Genomic DNA, 18,689 nt, shown 5'->3' with positions numbered 1-18,689 from the left:
AGCTCTACACCTTGTTGTCCCTGTGGAACACTGCTGGTCACAAGCCTCCATTCTAAAAAGCAACCCTCCACCATTACTGTCTCCTGCCATTAAGCCAATTATGTATCCAATGGGCAAGCTCACTCCGAATCCCATGTGACCTAACTTTACTAATTAGTCGATCATGCAGAACCTTGTTAAAGGCTTTACTAAAATCCAAATAAACAAAGTCTACTGCTCTGCCATCAACCACCTTTTTGGTAACTTCCTCAAAAAACTCAATCAAATTAGTGAGACACTACTTTTCTTGCGCAAAATCATGCTGGCTATCCCTAATCAATTGTTGCCTCTCTAAAAGTCCACAAATATTATCTTGTATAATCAACTCTAACAATTTACCAAAACTAAAGTCAGGCTCACAGGTCTATAGTTCCCCAGTTTCCCCTTACAACCTTTCTTAAACAAAGGTACAACATTTGCCACCCTCCAGTCATCAGGCACCTCACCCGTAGTTATAGATGATACAAATATTTCTGCAAGGGGTCTCATAATTTCCTCCCTTACTTCCCACAACATTCTGGGATACATTAGATCAGGTTCCGGTGATTTATTTACCTTTATATTCTCTAAGACATCCCGAACTTCCTCTTCTGTAATGTGAACTGTTTTTAAAACTTCAAAGTTTATTTCTCTGCATTCACTAGACTCCTTTTCTTTCTCCACAGTAAAAACTGACGTGAAATAATCATTTACTATCTCTCCCATCACCTGAGATTCAACACAAAGACGACCTCCTTGATCTATAAGAGGCCCTACCTCTCTCTAGTTACCCTTTTGTTCTTAATGTGTTTGGATTATCCTTAATCTTATCTGCCAGTGCTATCTCATGTCCCCTGTTTGCCTATATTTCTTATATTTGTACTAAGACTGTTTCAATGAATTCTTGTACTCTAAAATAATTATTTTATTCTAATGTTAAGAGCTTTGATACTCTTTTCTCAAAAAATATATTGGAGTCTCTTGTGAATGTACTCAGTGACTGACTACTACAGGCACCAAATTGCAAAAGCAAACCTTATCATCTATCACATTCCATCTCGGGAGCCTGCAGGCCAATGGCCTGAACGTGGATTTTACCAATTTCAAAATCTCCCCATCCCTGGCCTCATCCCATGACCAACCCTCCCTCTTATCCCCACCTCCGTGACCTGACACAACCTGTCCATCTTCTCTCCCACTTATCCACCCCTCCCACCTCACTGACCAATCCCTACCACTGCCTACATGCACTCACCTATCGCCATCTCATCTACCTTCCCCAGCCCCACCTCTCCTCTCTATTTATTTCTGAGCTCCCCTCCCCCTCCCCATTTCTGAAAAACGGTCTCAACCCGAAATGTCAGCTTTCTTGTTCCTCTGATGCTGCCTGGCCTGCTTTGTTCCTCCAGCTCCACACTGTTATTCTCATGATCTATCAAGCCAGGTTTTACTGGGTTCTGACTTGTCAAAAAGTGCCATTAGCTTTGACCATAGAGGTCATTAAAAACAGAACAAAAATCTTCTCTTTTAATTAAATGATTGATCGATTCAAGGGCATTTCAAGTGTCTCACCTTAACTAGAGATACAAAGAGGCATTCAAGTCCAGACATTCCTTCCGAGAAAAGATGGCCACATTGAATTCTCAGCTGAAATATACATCCAAAGGTGTAATTCATTCCCACTCTGATCTCACTGGCCCTACATTGTTCCAGTGAAACTCAAGGAATGCCTCATTCTTTTGATTAGGCACTTTGCAGTATTCTAAACTCAACACTTCTGCAGCAAATTTTAGACATTTAAAACTGAGAAGATTTGTAGTTTGGGTTGTGGATGAGGTTGTAGATTTGCTCGCTGAGCTGGTGTGTTTGGTTGCAGACATTTTGCCACCCTGCTAATTAACATCGTTGGTGCACCTCCAGTGAAGCATTGGTGTTCTGTCCCGCTTGTTATTTACATGCCTCAGTTTGCTAGGGTGGTTGGCATCACTTCCGGTTCTGTTTTTCAGTGGTTTGTATAATCGGGTCCAGTTCAATGTGTTTGTTGATGGAGCTCTGGTTGGAATACCAGGCCTCCAGGAATTCTATGGCATGTCTCTATTTGGCTCGTGCTATTATAGATGTGTTGTCCCAGTTGAATTTGTGTCCTTCTCTGTCCGTGTGTATTGAGACCTGTGAGAATTGGTCGTGTCTCTTGGTGGCTAGTTAGTGTTCATGTATCCTTATTGTCAGTTTTCTTCCAGTTTGGCCTATGTAATGTTTTTCACAGTCCTTGCATGGTATTTTGTACATAACGTTAGTTTTATAAGTTGTGGGTATGGGATCCTTTATGTTCATCAGTAGCTGTTGCAGGGTGGTTGCTGGTTTGTGGGCTACCCTGATACCTAGGGGTCTGAGTAGTTTTGTGGTCATCTCTGTTAGGTCTCTGATGTACGATAGGGTGACTAGTTGTTTACTGCTCCCATTTCATTGGTCAGGAGCTGTTGATAAGGATTGTGCTATTGATATTTACACCTCTTCCATATTTTTGGTTTCTTTATTGCCCTATAACCAATCTCTTTTGCCTTGCAACATCATCCTTTTATCATTTAATTTCATCTGCTTTCCATTCTAACACGGACGTTCCTCTTTATTCTGAAGGAGAATCACTGGACCCGAAACGTTAACTCTGCTTTCTCTCTATAGATGCTGCGAGATCCGAGTTTTTCCAGCTGTTTTTGTTGCTGATTTCCAGCATTTGCAATTCTTTGAATTTTTTTCATTCCTCTCAGTTCTTTCCATCCCATTCCCTGCAGCTACACTTGCTTAAAATCTGCTACACCACTAACTTCTTCCAGCTGAGAGGAAAAGCAATTGATCAGAAATAAATTTAGTTCACAGATGTTGCCTGATCTGCAGCATATTTGTAGTGTTTTCTGTGCTTTTATAATCGTTAATTCACTTCCTACAATGCCCAAAGCTAATGAATTCAAAATGATGTGGATGCCATTTCCATATAGCTTTGACAGTTACATAGGAACAGAAATCCTGGTCTAATGCTGAAGATTGTTACATTTACAGTACGTTTCAATTTTTACAAAAATACCACTGAATCAGGAAATACTTTGATGCAAGTCCTGAAAATAAAAATAGAAAATGGCAAGTGACTGTAGATCAAGGGTGACACTTGAAGAATAAACAGTGGTAACTCGCAAAGCATTCACCCAGTCTGCCTTTGGACTGCAAACGGTGGAGCAGACGTGGTGAAGGGTTGCGTTTTGGACTGGTGGCCTGTGACTAGCAGTGTTCCACAGGGATCAGTTCTGGGTCCTCTTTTGTTTGTCATTTATAGAAATGATTTGGATGAGAATATAGAAGGCATGGTTAGTAAGTCTGCGGACAACACCAAAATTGGTGGCATAGTAGACAGTGAAGAAGGCTAAGATTACAAAGGAGTCTTGATCAAATAGGTCAATGGGCCGAAAAAGAAAGGCAGATGAAGTTCAACCTGGATAAATGCAAGGTATTGCATTTTGGTACAATAAACAAGGGTAGGGTTTATACAATTAATAGTAAGGCCTAAGGTAGTGCTGTAGAACAGAGGGACCTCGGGGTGCAGGTACATAATTCTTTGAAGTCTATGTCACATATGGACAGGGTGGTTAAAAAGGCATTCAGCATGGTTGCGTTCATGGCTCAGTCCTTTGAGTAATGAAGTTAGGAAGTTACTTTGAGGTTGTACAGGACATTAGGGAGGTCTCTTCTGAAATACTGTGTTCAGTTCTGGTCGCCCAGTTATAGAAAGGATATTATCAAGCTGCAGAGGGTTCAGAACAGATTTACCAGGATGTTGCTGGGTATGGAAGGTTTGAGTTATAAAGAAAGGCTGGATAGGCTGGGACTTCTTCCATTGGAGCGTAGGAGGTTGAGAGGCGACCTGATAGAAGTTTATAAATAGATAGGTATAGATACAGTTAATGGTAGTTTTTTTTCCCCCAGGATGGGGGACTTCAAGATAGGGGGCACAGTTTTAAGGTGAGAGGAGAGAGAGATTTAAAAAAGACATGAGGCAAATTTTTTTTTTTTTTTTTGAACACAAAGGCTGGTTCACGTGTGGAGAAAACTTCCCGAGGAAGTGGTGGATGTGGGTATAACTACAATGTTTAAAAGGATATATGAATAAGAAAGGTTTGGAGGTATATGGGCCAAGAGCAGGCAAGTGGGACTAGTTTAGTTTGTGATTATGTTCAGCATGGACAGGTTAAACCAAAAGGTCTGTTGCCGTGCTGCTCGACTCTATGACATTCCTTCAATGTGGTACACTAAGTTGAAAGGAGGATCAATAAGTCACTTTTTAAACTGCAAAGTGTGTTTGTGGGCCTTATCAGTAGCAGAGGAAAGAAGAGACATGTTGCATCTCCTATGCTTGCACAGGAATTTGCTGTGGAAGAGGAGGTGCTATTGGTGGTGGTGGGGCTGTAAGGAAAAATCAAAGGTGAACTGGAATATCACAGAGGGAATGGCCTGTTCAGAACCGATGCCTGGCGGTAGCTGAAGGTGGCATACGTGGTCATGGATGATTTGTTGACATTGAAGGGAAGGACAAGGTGTACTAATTCATGTTTCTAGAAACGAGGAGAAGGCATGAGACCAGAATGCAAGAAATGGGATGGAGACTAACAGCCATGACGAATCCTCAATTAGAAAAAAAAACCATTAGAAGCACCAATTATAGAAGGCTCCGTCATCAGGATTGATGCAAAGGTGACAGAGGAACTTAGAGAATAACAGCCTTATAAGAACATGGCAGGAGAAAGTATAATTAAGGTCACTAAAAGTGCAGTTGGTCACAGCCTATTCTCAGGAATGGAGATAGAAAATCTGAAAAAAAAAAAGGGAACAGTCAGATGGAACATGTGAAGGCGAGGGAATGGCAGAAATTGGTAGCAAGATTGATTACATTTTCAAAGTATTGGCAAGAGCAGTTATAAAACTGATACTTGTACGCACATCTAAAATGTTAAATATCCAAGACATGCAGTCCAATTTTAACTGGATGAAAACACTTAAAATTCAGTTTTTACAACTGCACTATCAGCTTACTTTCAAATAAATGTTTTTAGCTACGCATTCATCGCAAAGAGAAAAGGTACAAACACAAAGTAACATTAATGCACAGTGTCAAAGCACTTTCCATCTTCATAAAAGGGAACATAAACATTCAAATGTCAAAAAGGTAAACATGTTGGTGGGTGGAACATTATTAATAATTGCAATTTTCTATTGTTATGTGCATGCCAGACTAACCTGCCAGGTTCAAATGTAGGAGAAGCCATCGGAGAGAGCTCCAAATTGAAGAAAATTATGCCCTCTGTAGGCCGACTAAGTTTGGGAGTAACAAGTTCACATGATACTTGTGCAAGGACCCTGAAACGATAGTTAAAGACAAAGTTAGCATCTTTTATTTCAACTCTAAAAAAGAAAAACATCTCTGCATAATAATGGACAATATTAAAATCATATTACAATACAACAAAGATGCCCGATTCTGGACTTAAAATACTTTAACCCAGGGCCATCCAGATAGAGGTTAAATATCTTGACATGATTCAATGACAAGCAAGAAGCTTTCCCGCTATCTTGGTAAAATAATTTTTCCTTGGCAAAAATAATTGAATTAAGAAAAATAGACAAAGAACAAGGTTTTATTTAATCACCTCCTTCCTAGCATGCCTTTTTGTTATTACTTCCTCACTCCAGAAATATGTTTCCTACATTCTGATGGAGGAATTAAACAATTTTAGTTAATTGTGTAACCGCCAATCACAGTCTGCCTCTTCACAAGCCCTTCTTTAAACCCATGTGGTCTGTCACTTTGGATAAGCAAAATCATTTCCTTCTTGGAGGAGAGTTTCACTTGAAATCTATGCCAGCATTTAATTTTCATTGAACACTACAAAAACAGTGGATCTAAGTTTGGAATTGGCAGCTCTCTGGCACAGGCCTGGTTGCACTTGGCATCCCAACAGAAAACAAGCGACACTTTAAGCCATTGCTATTGACACCCCTTGAACAGGAAAGAGATGCAAAAACTGTGTCATAGAAATGATTTTGTAGTGAAGTGCTTAGTAATTTTCTCAAGCTGATGCATCCTCTGGGGAAGAGAACCATTTTTCTTTGTCTTTCTCTTCCAAATTCTCTGCTCTCAACAATCTATGTAACAATCAGCGCCTGTTGCACGCACCCATTCCTCAGCTTGCTAGAAGTTCCATGCTACTGTAGCCAATTCCCAGCTGCCATTATTCCCTTGGTGCACAGAAAGGCACGGTTACATACTGAGATTTTATATTGTACGATTCCAAGGTCCACTCAGGCCGTTCTCTCTTCCTATATTTTAATAATATCATGCAATCAGTTTTATCAGAATTTTTGATTGTACTTGAATTAATTATTCTTAAAAAGTTTACTGCTCTACCTACATACAGGTCATACTGTGCTGGTCACTGACAGCAATCAATTTGCTAGCTTTATGGCAGTCCTTTACCCTCAACAGCACAATGCAGCAGCATCAAGAGATTAACAGGATTAAAGCAGATGATTTGAGATTAGAGTTAGCAGAGCCAGAATGGAGAACCACATCAAATATTGAATACATAAACTACAGACTTTAATCATAACATTTAAGAAATAGTGGCTAGTAAGCTGTTTAGTCTTTTGAACCTGTTCCAGTTTTCAATAAGATCATGACCAATGTTCTAACTAGGTTTAATTTACCCATCATCCCCATATCCCTTAATGTCCAAACTATAACTTCTGCCTTGATATACTCATAACTTTGCATCACAACTCTCTGTAGCAGAGAATTCCAAACGTTCACAAACATTTGGAGTGAAGAAATTTTTCCTCATTTCAGTCCTTAATGAACGATTCTTTATTCGCACCATGACACCATGTTCTGGGCTCCCAATTAGAGGGAATACTTTTCTCAGCATCAATTACGTGAAGGCACTTAAGGATTTGTGTGTTTCCATTAAATAATCTCTCATTCTTCCAAACTCCCAGGAAAATAGGCCTGGTTCATTCAATCTCTTGGTATTGGACAATTCCCTCCTTCCAGTAACAAGTAAAATTTCCCAATAGGGCATTATGTCCATAATAGGGGCAAGGAAGCCAAAACTGCAAGAGAGTCCTCCAGCCATGTTCTCATCAATGTCCTCTAAAATTGCACTGAGGTGATTTTACACTTATATTCCACACTCTTGGTAATAAAACCCAACATTTCATTTCCTGCCTTATGCTTGCTGTATCTGCAAGTGAACTTTGTGATGTATGTACATGGTGACCCAAGCTCCTCCGAATGCAAAATTTTTCAGTCACTTTCTGTTCAAAAGATGTACTTTGTTTCTTTGCTTATTAAAGTGAATAATTTCAAATTTTAATATATTGTGTTCCATCTGCCATATTCTTACTCTTTCATTCAACCCATCAGTACCCCACTAAAGCTGCTTTGCATTTTCATTATCACTTACTTTCCCACTTAACTTGGTGTTAGCAAGTTTGGATACATTGCACTAAGTTTTCACATCCAAGTCATTGATAGAGATTGTAAATAGCCAAGTCTCAAGTACTGATCCTAACATTATCCCACCAATTAGAATTACATTCAGTCAACTCAAAAGCCATTTTAATCCTACTGTTTCCCATTTATTATCCAGTTTTCAACATATGCTAATATAATAAACCCAATTCCATCGAGTCCATTTTTTTGTAACAATCTCGTGCAGCATATTATCGATTGTTCTTTGAAATCTCAAAAACATTGCATCCATTAGCTCCCCCACATCCATCCTAATTGTATCCTCAAACATTTCTAACAGTTTTGTCAAACAAGATTTATCTTTCTTATAATCCATATGGTTTATGTTGAATCATATGATTTTCAAGTACTGTGTAACATCATCCCTAATAAATGCTAGCATTTTGCCTATTGATGTTAGATTAAGTGGCCTATAGTTCTTGTTTTCTTTTTTCTTAAAATAATATGTATTGTTTGCCACCTATCAATCCTTGGAATCTTTTCCAGAACTGAAGCAAGTCTGGAAGATCAACCCAATGTATCATCTATTTCTGCAGCTATCTTTTTAAAAACCTTAGGATGCAGGTTGTCAGATCCACAGGACTTGTCCCCAGTTAGTCCCATTAACTTCTCCAGCACAATTTCTTACGTATACTGATACGTTCTTCATTGTTGCTAGACTCTCGGCTCGTCATTATTTCCAGAAAGTTTTGTCTTCTACAATGAAGTTAGATTCAACATATTTGTTTAATCTCTCTGCCACTTTGTCATAGAGGTATCCAGCATGGAAACAGACCCTTGGTCCAACTAGTCCACGCCAACATGTTCCCAAACTACACTAATTCGATCTGCCTGCGCTTGACCCATATCCATTCAAAGTTTTACTTTTCATGAACTTATCCAAGTGCATCCACCACTTTCTCCGGCAGTTCATTCCACAAAACACTGCGTAAAAAAAGTTGCCCCTCATGTCTTTTTTAAATCTTTATCCTCTCACCTTAAAAATATGCCCATTAGTTTTGAGTTCCCCCACCTTAGGAAGAAGGCCCTTGTTATTCACCTTGTCTATGCTCACGATTTTATAAACCTCAATTAAGGTCACCCCTCAACCTCATTTGCTCAGTGAAAATAAGTCCCAGTTTTTCCAGTCTACTTTTATATTTTAAATTTGCACCTGCCACTGAAGGTGAGTTGAAATAATTTTCTTTTATCAGTTTTTGAGTTTATTTTTCTGTAAACAATACATCTCAAAAAACTAATGGACAGGCGTCGATGAAACACAGGTCAGGTATGGCCCAAAAAGAACTGATTATTATTAAGAAAAGATGTGCATCCAGATCCTCAAAAATGCTTTTCAAAGGATCTGTTAACATTAGCAATTAGACCAAATTCTCTTTTATATTAAAAGAAACACAGTGGGCCTGTTTTAATTAGAACATTGTTGATTTTTATTTTTAAAAGAATGTTGTGCAATTTCTCAGCTATTGTAGTGGATTTGTCAGTCATCTAGTGTGAGGAGTTTTCACAGCAGGTTATTTGGTGTGCTGTGCATTGGCTTAAAGCCTCCTCAGTGAGATGAAAGTTCTTAATACAATGATTTCTTATCATTTTGTAGTCACAGAGAATCATCCAAAGAGGGAAAAGCCTCAAGGAAGAACTATGTAATTGTAATAACATTGACTTAACACAACATGGCTGAGGTTTGTACTTAGGATGTGTTTTCATTTGTTTCATTTGTCTATGCCTCTAATGTGCCTATTCTTACTTTCATTAATCTCGTCCTTTTTACAACCTTTGTGAATGTTTATACAATCTGTTTTGTGTGTCTTGCTGGTCTACTCCAATTCTTTTTCTCTATTTCCTGGGCTTCCTTTGCTGAACTTAAAAGCATTTAACCTTTAGGCTTTCAACTTTTTTTTTGAAAAAGTCAAACATCAAGCCTTTTTGTGTGATCAAATATCATCTCATTCTTATTAGCCACGATTACACACTTCTTCCATGGGCTTTTTTGTACCTCAGAAATGTACATCTGTTTCATATTATGTTTCTATTTTTTAATTGCTAGTCTCCAGAATAATTAGACATTCCCTCCAATTAAATACTGGGAGGGCTGAACCATTGTTTTCAAACCCTCTCCAAACTCCACACTCATGGTGCACAAGCCTTACTTTCTTCTAAATGCCATCCACCTCAATTCTCTATTCTTCCTAGACTATGAACCTCCTTTAAGAGGAGAACGGATAGCCGAATTGCCCAAAGCTTTTGCCGGCAACACTTCTAACTGATGAAAACAGCACCCTATCCCTTTCTGTCTCCACACTTAGTTCCTTCCCAAATGTAGTACAGCTACCTGGAGATGAACACGGGAGAGTTAGAAAATCAAAACTTGGATTCCCAATACCACAGTACTGGTGTAACAGTCCTTCTCCACTTTCATCAACAACTAAAGGTCAGGTTTAAATGCATCAAAAAATAAACAAACTGCACTATGGCATGAAATGATGAACTACAGCTATCTAAAAAATTGAGTTATTTTACCTTGTTTTACCTAGTTCCACAATGCAACATCCATATTCAGTTCCAAATGTTATCTTGATATTTCTATAGTCATATGTCTGTCTTCCATCAAGACGCTGTTGGTTAAAAATGCAGGATATCAATCACATTTAGAACAAATGGTTTTAGTTTGTGGCAGTTCTGTAACTAAATTCCACCCATATTCACGATGGATTATGGCTTGGATCTGACAACACATTTTTATCTTCTTTAACGGTAAAATAGAATTCACCCCATGTTCCATTACAAGTTTTTAACATATCAGAAAACCATTAATGTAAAAAGCAAAGTCCTCAATTTTACCATAATGCTGATTAAGATAGAAGGAATGGTGCCTCTCAACATTAGGCATGGTCTCAGAATAAATTCAGACTGAGATGAAGAGGAATTTCTTCTGATGGTTGCAAGTCTTGGAACGCCTTGCTACAGACAGCTGTGGAGGCACAGTCTCCCACAGTATGTTTAAGGCTGACATAAATAGATTCCTGATCAGTAGGGGAATCAAGGATTTCAAGAAAGGGCTGGAAAGTGGACATGAGGAATTTTGGATCAGCCACAGCAGGCTCGAGGTACCAAATGGCCTATTCCTGTTCCTATTTTTTAATGGTCTTATAAAGATCCCACAGCATCTAGGACTTGCACCTTATTTAGAGAAGGAAGGTGGAATATTGTTATTGGAGTAATAAATTTGAAGACATGAGTTCAAATCCTACCACAGAATCAGAGGAATTTAAATGAATCAAATAACACAGATTTTTAAAAAAATTATCCAATTTTCATAAAAAGACTACTAAAGTGAAGTGTTTTGTTGAAGGAAATCCAATGCCTTTACCCATCTGGTCTACACATGACACCAACTCCACAGCAATTTGATTGAATCTTAATCAAATTTTGAGGTGGCTTTGCAAACCACTTTGTTATTATATTCGAGGGAAGGGCTGACCAGCATTTCGTCAAGGACAATTAAGGATGGGCAATAGCTTCTGGTCTTTCCAGCAAGACCCACATGCCATGAATTACACCTTGAATTGATCTGATCTAATCACTCCAAAGTTTCTTTTTGGGGAAAACAAGTCCGCTGGAGCGAATTCTCCTTGATGTTTTGTTCAACATTTATTCTTAAAATCAGTATGACTAGAAGAAATCAATCAGGTTATTTATCTCACTGCTGTCAATGACAACTTGCTATGATCAAATTTGTTGTCGTATTTTCCCATACCACTTACTTATTGATAAACATATGACTTTGGAGCTGAAGTAGGTCATACAGTCCTTTGAGCCAGCTCCACATTCAGTAAGATCGGGGCTCATCTGGCGGTGGTTGAAACTCTACTTTTCTGTCTGCCCTACAAAACATTCAAGTCCTTGTCTAGAAAATGTTAGCCTTGAATAAATTCAACAACACAGCCTCTGTGACTTTCTGAAGAGAACTGCACACATTCTTGATCCTCAAATAAAATAATTCCTCATCCCAGTCTTATAAGGATGTGTATCTTAAGATGTGTGCCCTAGATTTCTCCTCCCTCACAAGAAATGTCCTCCTGGCACCAAGTTGCCTCAGGATCTCGTGTTTCAATAAGTTCACTTCTCCAGGCTTCAATGGGTACAGATCCAATCTTTCTTCAAAAAGAGTCAGCAAGAACTGCCGATGCTGGAGTCAGACATAACACAGTGTGGAGCTGGAGGAACACAGCATGCCAGGCAGCATCAGAGTAGGAAAGTTGACGTTTTGGGTTGGGACCCTTCTTCAGAAATGGCTCAGAAGGGTCCCAACCCGAAACATCAAATTTCCTACTCCTCTGATACTGCCTGGCCTGCTGTGTTCCTCCAGCTCCACACTGTGTTATGTATTTCTTCAAAAAGACTTTTATCACAGGATTGAGTCAATGAATCTTCCATTCTCCTTTCAATAAACACAAACATTCCACTGTGCCAACATTTTGTACTTCACATAATAGGTCACCGGATCCTTCTACACCTCAGTTCTGCAATTTCTCTCCATTTAAATAGTATACACTTTTAGTGGTGGATAAGTTGTTGGAGGGGATTCTGAAAGAAGGATTTACATACATTTGGAAAGGCAAGGACCGATTGGGGATAGTTAACATGGCTTGTGCATAGAAATCATGTCTCACAAGTTTGATGGAGTTTTTTGAAGATGTAACCAGAAAGATAGAAGAGGCATGGACTTTAGCAAGGCCTTCAACAAGGTTCTGCACAGTGGACTGGTTAGTAAAGTCAGATCACATGGGATCCAAGGAGACCTAACCAATTTAATACAAAATTAGCTCGACAGTAGGAGACAGCAGATGGTGTCTGCATGTTGCTGTACAATCTGGAGGCCTGTGACCAGCAGTGTTTCATAGGGATCAGTGCTGGGTCCAATATTGTTCATCATTTATGTAAACAATTTGAATGAGAATATAGGAAGCATGGTTAGTAAGTTTGTGGATGACACCAAAATTAGTTGTGTAGTGGACAGTGAAGATGGTTATCTAAGATTAAAATGGGATTTTGATCAATTGGACCAACATGCCAAGGAGTGGGAAATGAAGCTTAATTTAGATAATTGCGACATGTTGCATTTTGTTCAGATAAATCTGGGCAGGACTTACACAGTTCATGGTTGGGGGAATGTAGTTGAATAGACAGACACAGGGGTTCTGGCACATAGTCTCTTGAAAGTGGCATTACAGGTAGACAGGGTGGTGAAGAAGGCATTTGGCATGCCTGCCTTCATTGGTTACAGCATTAGTATGGGAGTTAGGATGTCATGTTGTGGCTGTATAGGACACTGGTGAGGTCACTTTTGGGATACTGCGCACAGTTCTGGTCACCCTGCTATAGAAGATTATTAAACTGGAAAGCGTGCTGAAAAGATTTACAAGGATGTTACCAAGACTTGAAGGATTGAGCTATCGAGAGAGGCTGGATAAGCTGGGCATTTTTCCCTGGAGTATAGGAGGTTGAACGGTGACCTTATTAAAATTTCTCTCATTATGAAGGGCACGAATAAAGTGAACAGCAAAAGTCATTTCTCTAGGGTATGGGAATTCAAAAGTAGAGGGCATAGGTTTAAGGTGAGAGGGGAAAGATTTAAGAGAGACCTGAGGGGCAACATTTTCACATGGGGGTGGTGTGTATATGAAATAAACTGCCAGAGGAAGTGGAAGATACAGGTGCAGTTACAACATTTAAAAGACATTTGGACAGTGTTATGGACCAGACCAAACCCCATCGAAACATATTAAGAGGATAGTCCAGACCCTAACTTCTTCATATTTTAAAGGTAAGCATAAGGTGTTGTATTTCAGATGCAATTCAATTGGTCAAACTGCTCGACTTTAAGCAAAACACACTTTACTTTACAGTTAAAATACAGGCAACATAAAATCAAGAGAATTCGCTTAACTAACTGTATCAAAATGCTTAACAAAATAACAGATATATTAACTACTACTAATTAACTGTTCTGATATAGTAACATCCCATAAATACACCCTTGGCAATGGCAAATTCAGTAAAACAGATAGTCTCATCAGCAACTCAAGCAGCAGGAAGAGAACCCCAGCTTTTAACCATAACAGAGAGAGAGGAATTAGAGCTTCCACATCCAGGTTCGAGACCCCAGCAGCTGCAGAAAGCTAAAACTAAAAATCCTGGTTCTGTGGGAGCTTGACCCCCACCCATTCAGGCATCTTTATTGTTCTAATTCTTAAAAAAACCCAAGGCCTACCAAACTGTTGATTCTATTGTCTTTGAGCAGACTGCTTTGTGCCTCTATCTCAACCTTTCTTCACAAAAAAGAATAAGTACCGAGACACCTCTTAAAACCATAGTATTGTCATAACAGGTGCATGAATAGGAAATGTTAAGAGGGATTTGGCTGTTGGTTGATGGTTGATGTGTACAGTAGTCAGGATATGGGAATAAAATAAAGCAGGAGATAGAAAAGGCATGTAAGAAAGGCACTATTACAACAATCATGTGGGATTTCAATAAGCAGAGGGACTGGGAAAACTATTTTGGATCTTAAGAAAAGAAATTTCTGAAATGTCTTCAAGATTTTTTTTTAGGGGTAGCTTGGGAACACTAGGGAATAGGCAATTCCAGATTTGGTGATGTGTAATGAGGCAGATTGATTATTGAGTGCGAGATGAAAGAACCCCTAGTGACCAAACTGCAGGGCAAATTCTGGAGGGAGAAGCTGGAATCAGATGTAACAGTATTACAATTCAGTAAAGGTATCTACAAAGACATGAGGGAGAAGCTGGCCAAAGTTGACTCGAAGGGAAGCCTAGCAGGGAAGACAGTGGAGCATCAGTTAGCAGTCATATTGACCTGTAAAAATTTGAATGACTACACTATAAAATTAACATGAACCATTTTGGGACTTCCAGAGGATACTATAAAAATGCAGATTCTTTGTTTATTTAAACAACAAATAACAACTTGAGAGAAGATGCCGCCTCTGAAATTTCCTAGACTTTTTGAGCATAATTCACATCGACTACAAAAAGCTTCTCAGCAAGGACCAAATCTAAGGAAGTCTGGAGAAGTGAACAGAAGCACCCACATCCCGACATCAGGAAAAACGTCCCCAAATTAGTTGCAGGCACTGGCTGGAATCAAAATGGAAATCCAACTCTATTCTTGTAGAGGGATGGCAATTGGATTCGTTACTGAGCCACCGAAAGTCAATTATCCAAGTTATGTGAAGTTTAGTGGTGGTTCAGAATTCACAAGAGTCACCCACAAAGCAAATCCTGTCAGGATTGAGGGCGGTCTACCAGGGGTCCCTCATTCATAGGCTCTCACTGCAAGATTTAACATTGAGGGGGGAAAGGGAGGGCTAAAGCCACATACTTGCCCTTGCATTTGAGCCAGTCCTGCTCTCACTCATCTGTTTCCCTGGTTAAGGGCTCTAAGCATTATCAACAGTAGCCACCTCTCTCACTAGAAAATCCAACTCACGACAGGACCTCATCGCTATAATAATGCAGAAAATCACTTCCCTTCCCCACTCATACTGAAGACTGACGCAGCGCATTCCACTCACCATGCACTCTGCACTGGCACCAAGCCCTCTACTCACACAAACACATGTACCCTGACTCCAGACACTAGTACAGAGCTCTCATAGGTCACCAGTTCTAGCCTCGTACTAAGCTTATCCCCAGTCCATCTTCTCTTCACGCTGAGCACTAGCATACAGACCAATGCTCACGCCAACACAGCATCCCATTTCACCTCCACTCCTTCACTGTGTATTGGTACATGCCAGTGCAGACTAGGTCCTACTACCTCACAATGGCACACCCCGGCCCCCCGCCAACACACACACAGGGCCCTGGCACACCGCACCGCATCCCCCAATCCCCAACACAGGGCCCTAAAACAGACTCAAGCGTCCGACGTCAACAAAAACTAATGCTCAGCACATTGGGCTGAGAATTAAAAATTGGATCCTCGCTCGTTTGGTACCTGTTTCTCGGCGAGAGCCTGAAGAATAAATTGTCTCTCACAATTCGATAACGGAATCTCCCTCATTTCGAATCGACAACTACCTCGAGACTTAACAGACAGAGATTCCGGCGCTGCTATGACATCATCAACCTGCGACCCAAAACCAAGACGCGTCAGAGCCTCTCAACTCCAAAGTGACCAGGAGCTGGGAATGGGACACAACTGGAGCAGTGATCAGGAGTTCGGATGGGATAGTGATCAGAAAAGCTTAGTATGGAACTGTGCAGGAGCTAGGGCTGGGATAGTGATCAGGAGCTGGATATGGAGACGTGACCGGAGGTAGGATTGGAGCAGCGAGCAGGAGCTGCGATTCAGACACTGGGCAGTAGCTGGGCATAGCAATAATGACCAGGACAACAAGGTGCAGAGCTGGATGAACACTGCTCCTATGATGCTGCTTGGCCTGCTGTGTTCATCCAGCTCTGCACCTTGTCTCGAATTCTCCAGCATCTGCAGTTCCTACTATCTCTGATTCAATAATGACCAGGAGCTGCGTTTAGGAAAGTGGGCGTGTGCTAGAAACGTGTCATTGAACTGGGTCTAGTTCAGTGGCCCAGAGGGACTCTGGGCAAGGGCTTGGAATGGGACAGCCGGGAATGGAAGTGTGCAGGAGCTCGGAAGGCAATAGCAAGATGGAATTGTGAATAGAATAATGAGCAGGAGCAGGGATTGGGAATAGAACAGTGAGCAGGAGCTGGACGTGAGCCAGCAATCAGGGGCTGGACATGAGAAAGCAGTCAGGGCCTAGGTGTGGTGTTGGACAGTGATCAGGAGCTGGGCATGGGTCTGAGACACTGCAGGAGTTGGCACTGGGAATGGAGCAGTGAACAGGAGCTCAGAATGTGACGGTTTGCAGGATCTGTGCCTGGAACTGAGCTTGAGCTGTGAATGACGAAGTGGGCAAGGACTAAGAATGGGACAATGAGCAGGGACTTGGACAAAGTAACTAATCTTCCTTATTTTATAGGATTGTCCCTTAATTCATCTTTTGTTCTGTCTCTTATCAGTTTTTCTCAAAATGCCATTTGAGTCTGTTTCTAGAGTAGCGACTGTGATGTGGCAGATTCTCAATTTATTATAGGATGACCTTTCCACAACCCTTTTTTAAAAAAAAAATCATTTTCCCATTTCAATGCATAATCAAAATTACAAGGGCATGGTGGCTCAGTGGTTAGCACTGCTGCCTCATAGCCCCAGGAACCTGGGTTCAATTCCACCCTTGGATGACTGTCTGTGTGGAGTTTGCACATTCTCCCTGTGTCTGTATGGGTTTCCCCCAGGTGCCCTGGTTTCCTCCCACAGTGCAAAGATGTGCAGGCTAGGTGGATTGGCCATATTAAAAAAATTGCCTGTAGTGTTCAGGGATGTGTAGGTTAGGTGGGCTATAGGGAGATGGGTCTAGGTAGGATGCTCTGTGGGTTGGTGTTGACTTGTTGGGCTGAAGGGCCTGTTTCCACAATGTAGGGATTCTATGAAATAGTTCTTACATAAACTACACAAATCTTTTGTGTACATTTTCATGGATGAAAATGTTAAAATCCTTCTAGAAGTAATGATGAATCTAGGGGGTAGTGTAAATGAGCTACTACAAAATATTACTATCACTTTAAAAAGAAAAATAGAGAACTTAATGGAATTTCAAATGTAGATATGCCCAGGTTCAAATGATCTATATCACAGAGTGTTGAAAGAGGTGTCTGTAAAATAGATGATTCGTGGTCATCTTTCAAAATTCCCAGACTCTAGAATCAATGCTGCAGATTTGAAGGCGCCCATTGTAACCCTACAATTTAAGAAAGGAAGGAGATAGAATGTCGGGAACCTGTTAGCTCAACAGCATCAGTCTTAAGGAAAATGCTAAAATCTGTAATAAAGAATATGATAACAAGACACTTAAAACATAATGGTTAGATTTGGCAGAGTCAACATGGATTTATGAAAGGGAAATCATGGTTGCCAAACTTGTTGGAGCTTCTTCAATATGTAGCTGTCAGAATAGATAAAGGGGTACTGGTATTTATGGTCTATTTAAATTTCTGGAAGGCTTTCAATAAGGTCTCACACAGGAGGTAGTAAACAATTAGGGTGCATGATATAGGGGACAAATACAGACATGCATTGTGAACTGATTAACACACAGAAAACAGATTAGAAATGCTCATTTTTGTGTTGGCACATCGTGAGCAGTGAGGTACTGCAAGGATTAGTATTTGGGCCCCAGCTATTTATAAGAAATATTAATGATTTTGGATCTGTGGATTAAATGTAATATTTCCAAGTCTGAAGATGACTTATAATGAAGATGCACTTCAGGGGGATTTAAAGAGGCTAATTGAGTGATCAAAAGTTTAGTTGATGGAATACAATGTAGAGAAATTTGAAGTTATACAATTTGGTATGGTATGAAGTCATACTCCACAAAGGAGCCTTTGCATTGCTTTTCATTAGAGTGCAGCAATTAGTTATGTTTAATTTGAGGGTAACCACACCACAGCATGGAGTAAGGTAAGCAGGCAGGCAGGCCTCCATGAGCAATCCAATTTGTTAGAAAACTAAAACACAGAATATATCTTCAATGGTCAGAAGTTGGGAAACATTGAACTTCAGAAGGATCTGGATGTCTTTGTTCATGAATCACTGAAAGTTAACATGCTGGTATAACAAGCGACTGAGAAGGAAAATGGTAATTTTGGCCTTTATTAGAAGAGGATTTGAATACAGGAGTAACAATGTCTAACTGCAATAATATCAAGCCTTGGTGAGGGCTCTTGTGGCACAGTGTCAGTGTCTCTACCTCAGGCCAAATCCAGGTTCAAGTACCACCTGCCTGGATGGAGTGTCATAACATATCCAAACAGGTTCATTAAGCTTACTATAGGGCCTTGGGGAGACCACACTTTGACTATGAGAATGAGTGCGTCAGGCTTGATTAGTCTATGGGACAGCTTTCCCAATTTTGACAGAGTTCCTGAGTTAATGAGGAGTGCTTGACAGATTGATTGGGCAGGGTATGTCAATGTCATGTTTGAATCCATTG

The 18,689-nt window shown here is 40.2% G+C and overlaps 1 protein-coding gene across 3 annotated transcripts in view; it reads right to left on the bottom strand.

The window, feature by feature from the left end:
* exosc9 (exosome component 9) overlaps positions 1–15,802 on the bottom strand; it is a 65,948-nt gene extending 50,146 nt beyond the window's left edge. For all 3 annotated transcript variants that reach the window (XM_048596150.1, XM_048596154.1, XM_048596160.1), the window contains exons 1-3: positions 15,611–15,802; positions 10,109–10,203; positions 5,302–5,421 (exon numbers count right to left, since the gene is read on the bottom strand). In XM_048596150.1, the coding sequence (XP_048452107.1) occupies positions 5,302–5,421; positions 10,109–10,203; positions 15,611–15,676 (281 nt within the window). In that variant the 5' untranslated portion in view covers positions 15,677–15,802. The remainder of the gene's footprint in view (positions 1–5,301; positions 5,422–10,108; positions 10,204–15,610) is intronic.
* Between the last annotated feature and the right edge of the window lie 2,887 nt (positions 15,803–18,689).

This window comes from Rhincodon typus, chromosome 1 (assembly GCF_021869965.1).
Source record: "Rhincodon typus isolate 14 chromosome 1, sRhiTyp1.1, whole genome shotgun sequence".
Classification (NCBI taxonomy): Eukaryota; Metazoa; Chordata; class Chondrichthyes; order Orectolobiformes; family Rhincodontidae; genus Rhincodon; species Rhincodon typus.
The sequence above is the reverse complement of the archived record's forward strand: the minus strand, read 5'-3'. Positions and strand labels throughout refer to the sequence as shown.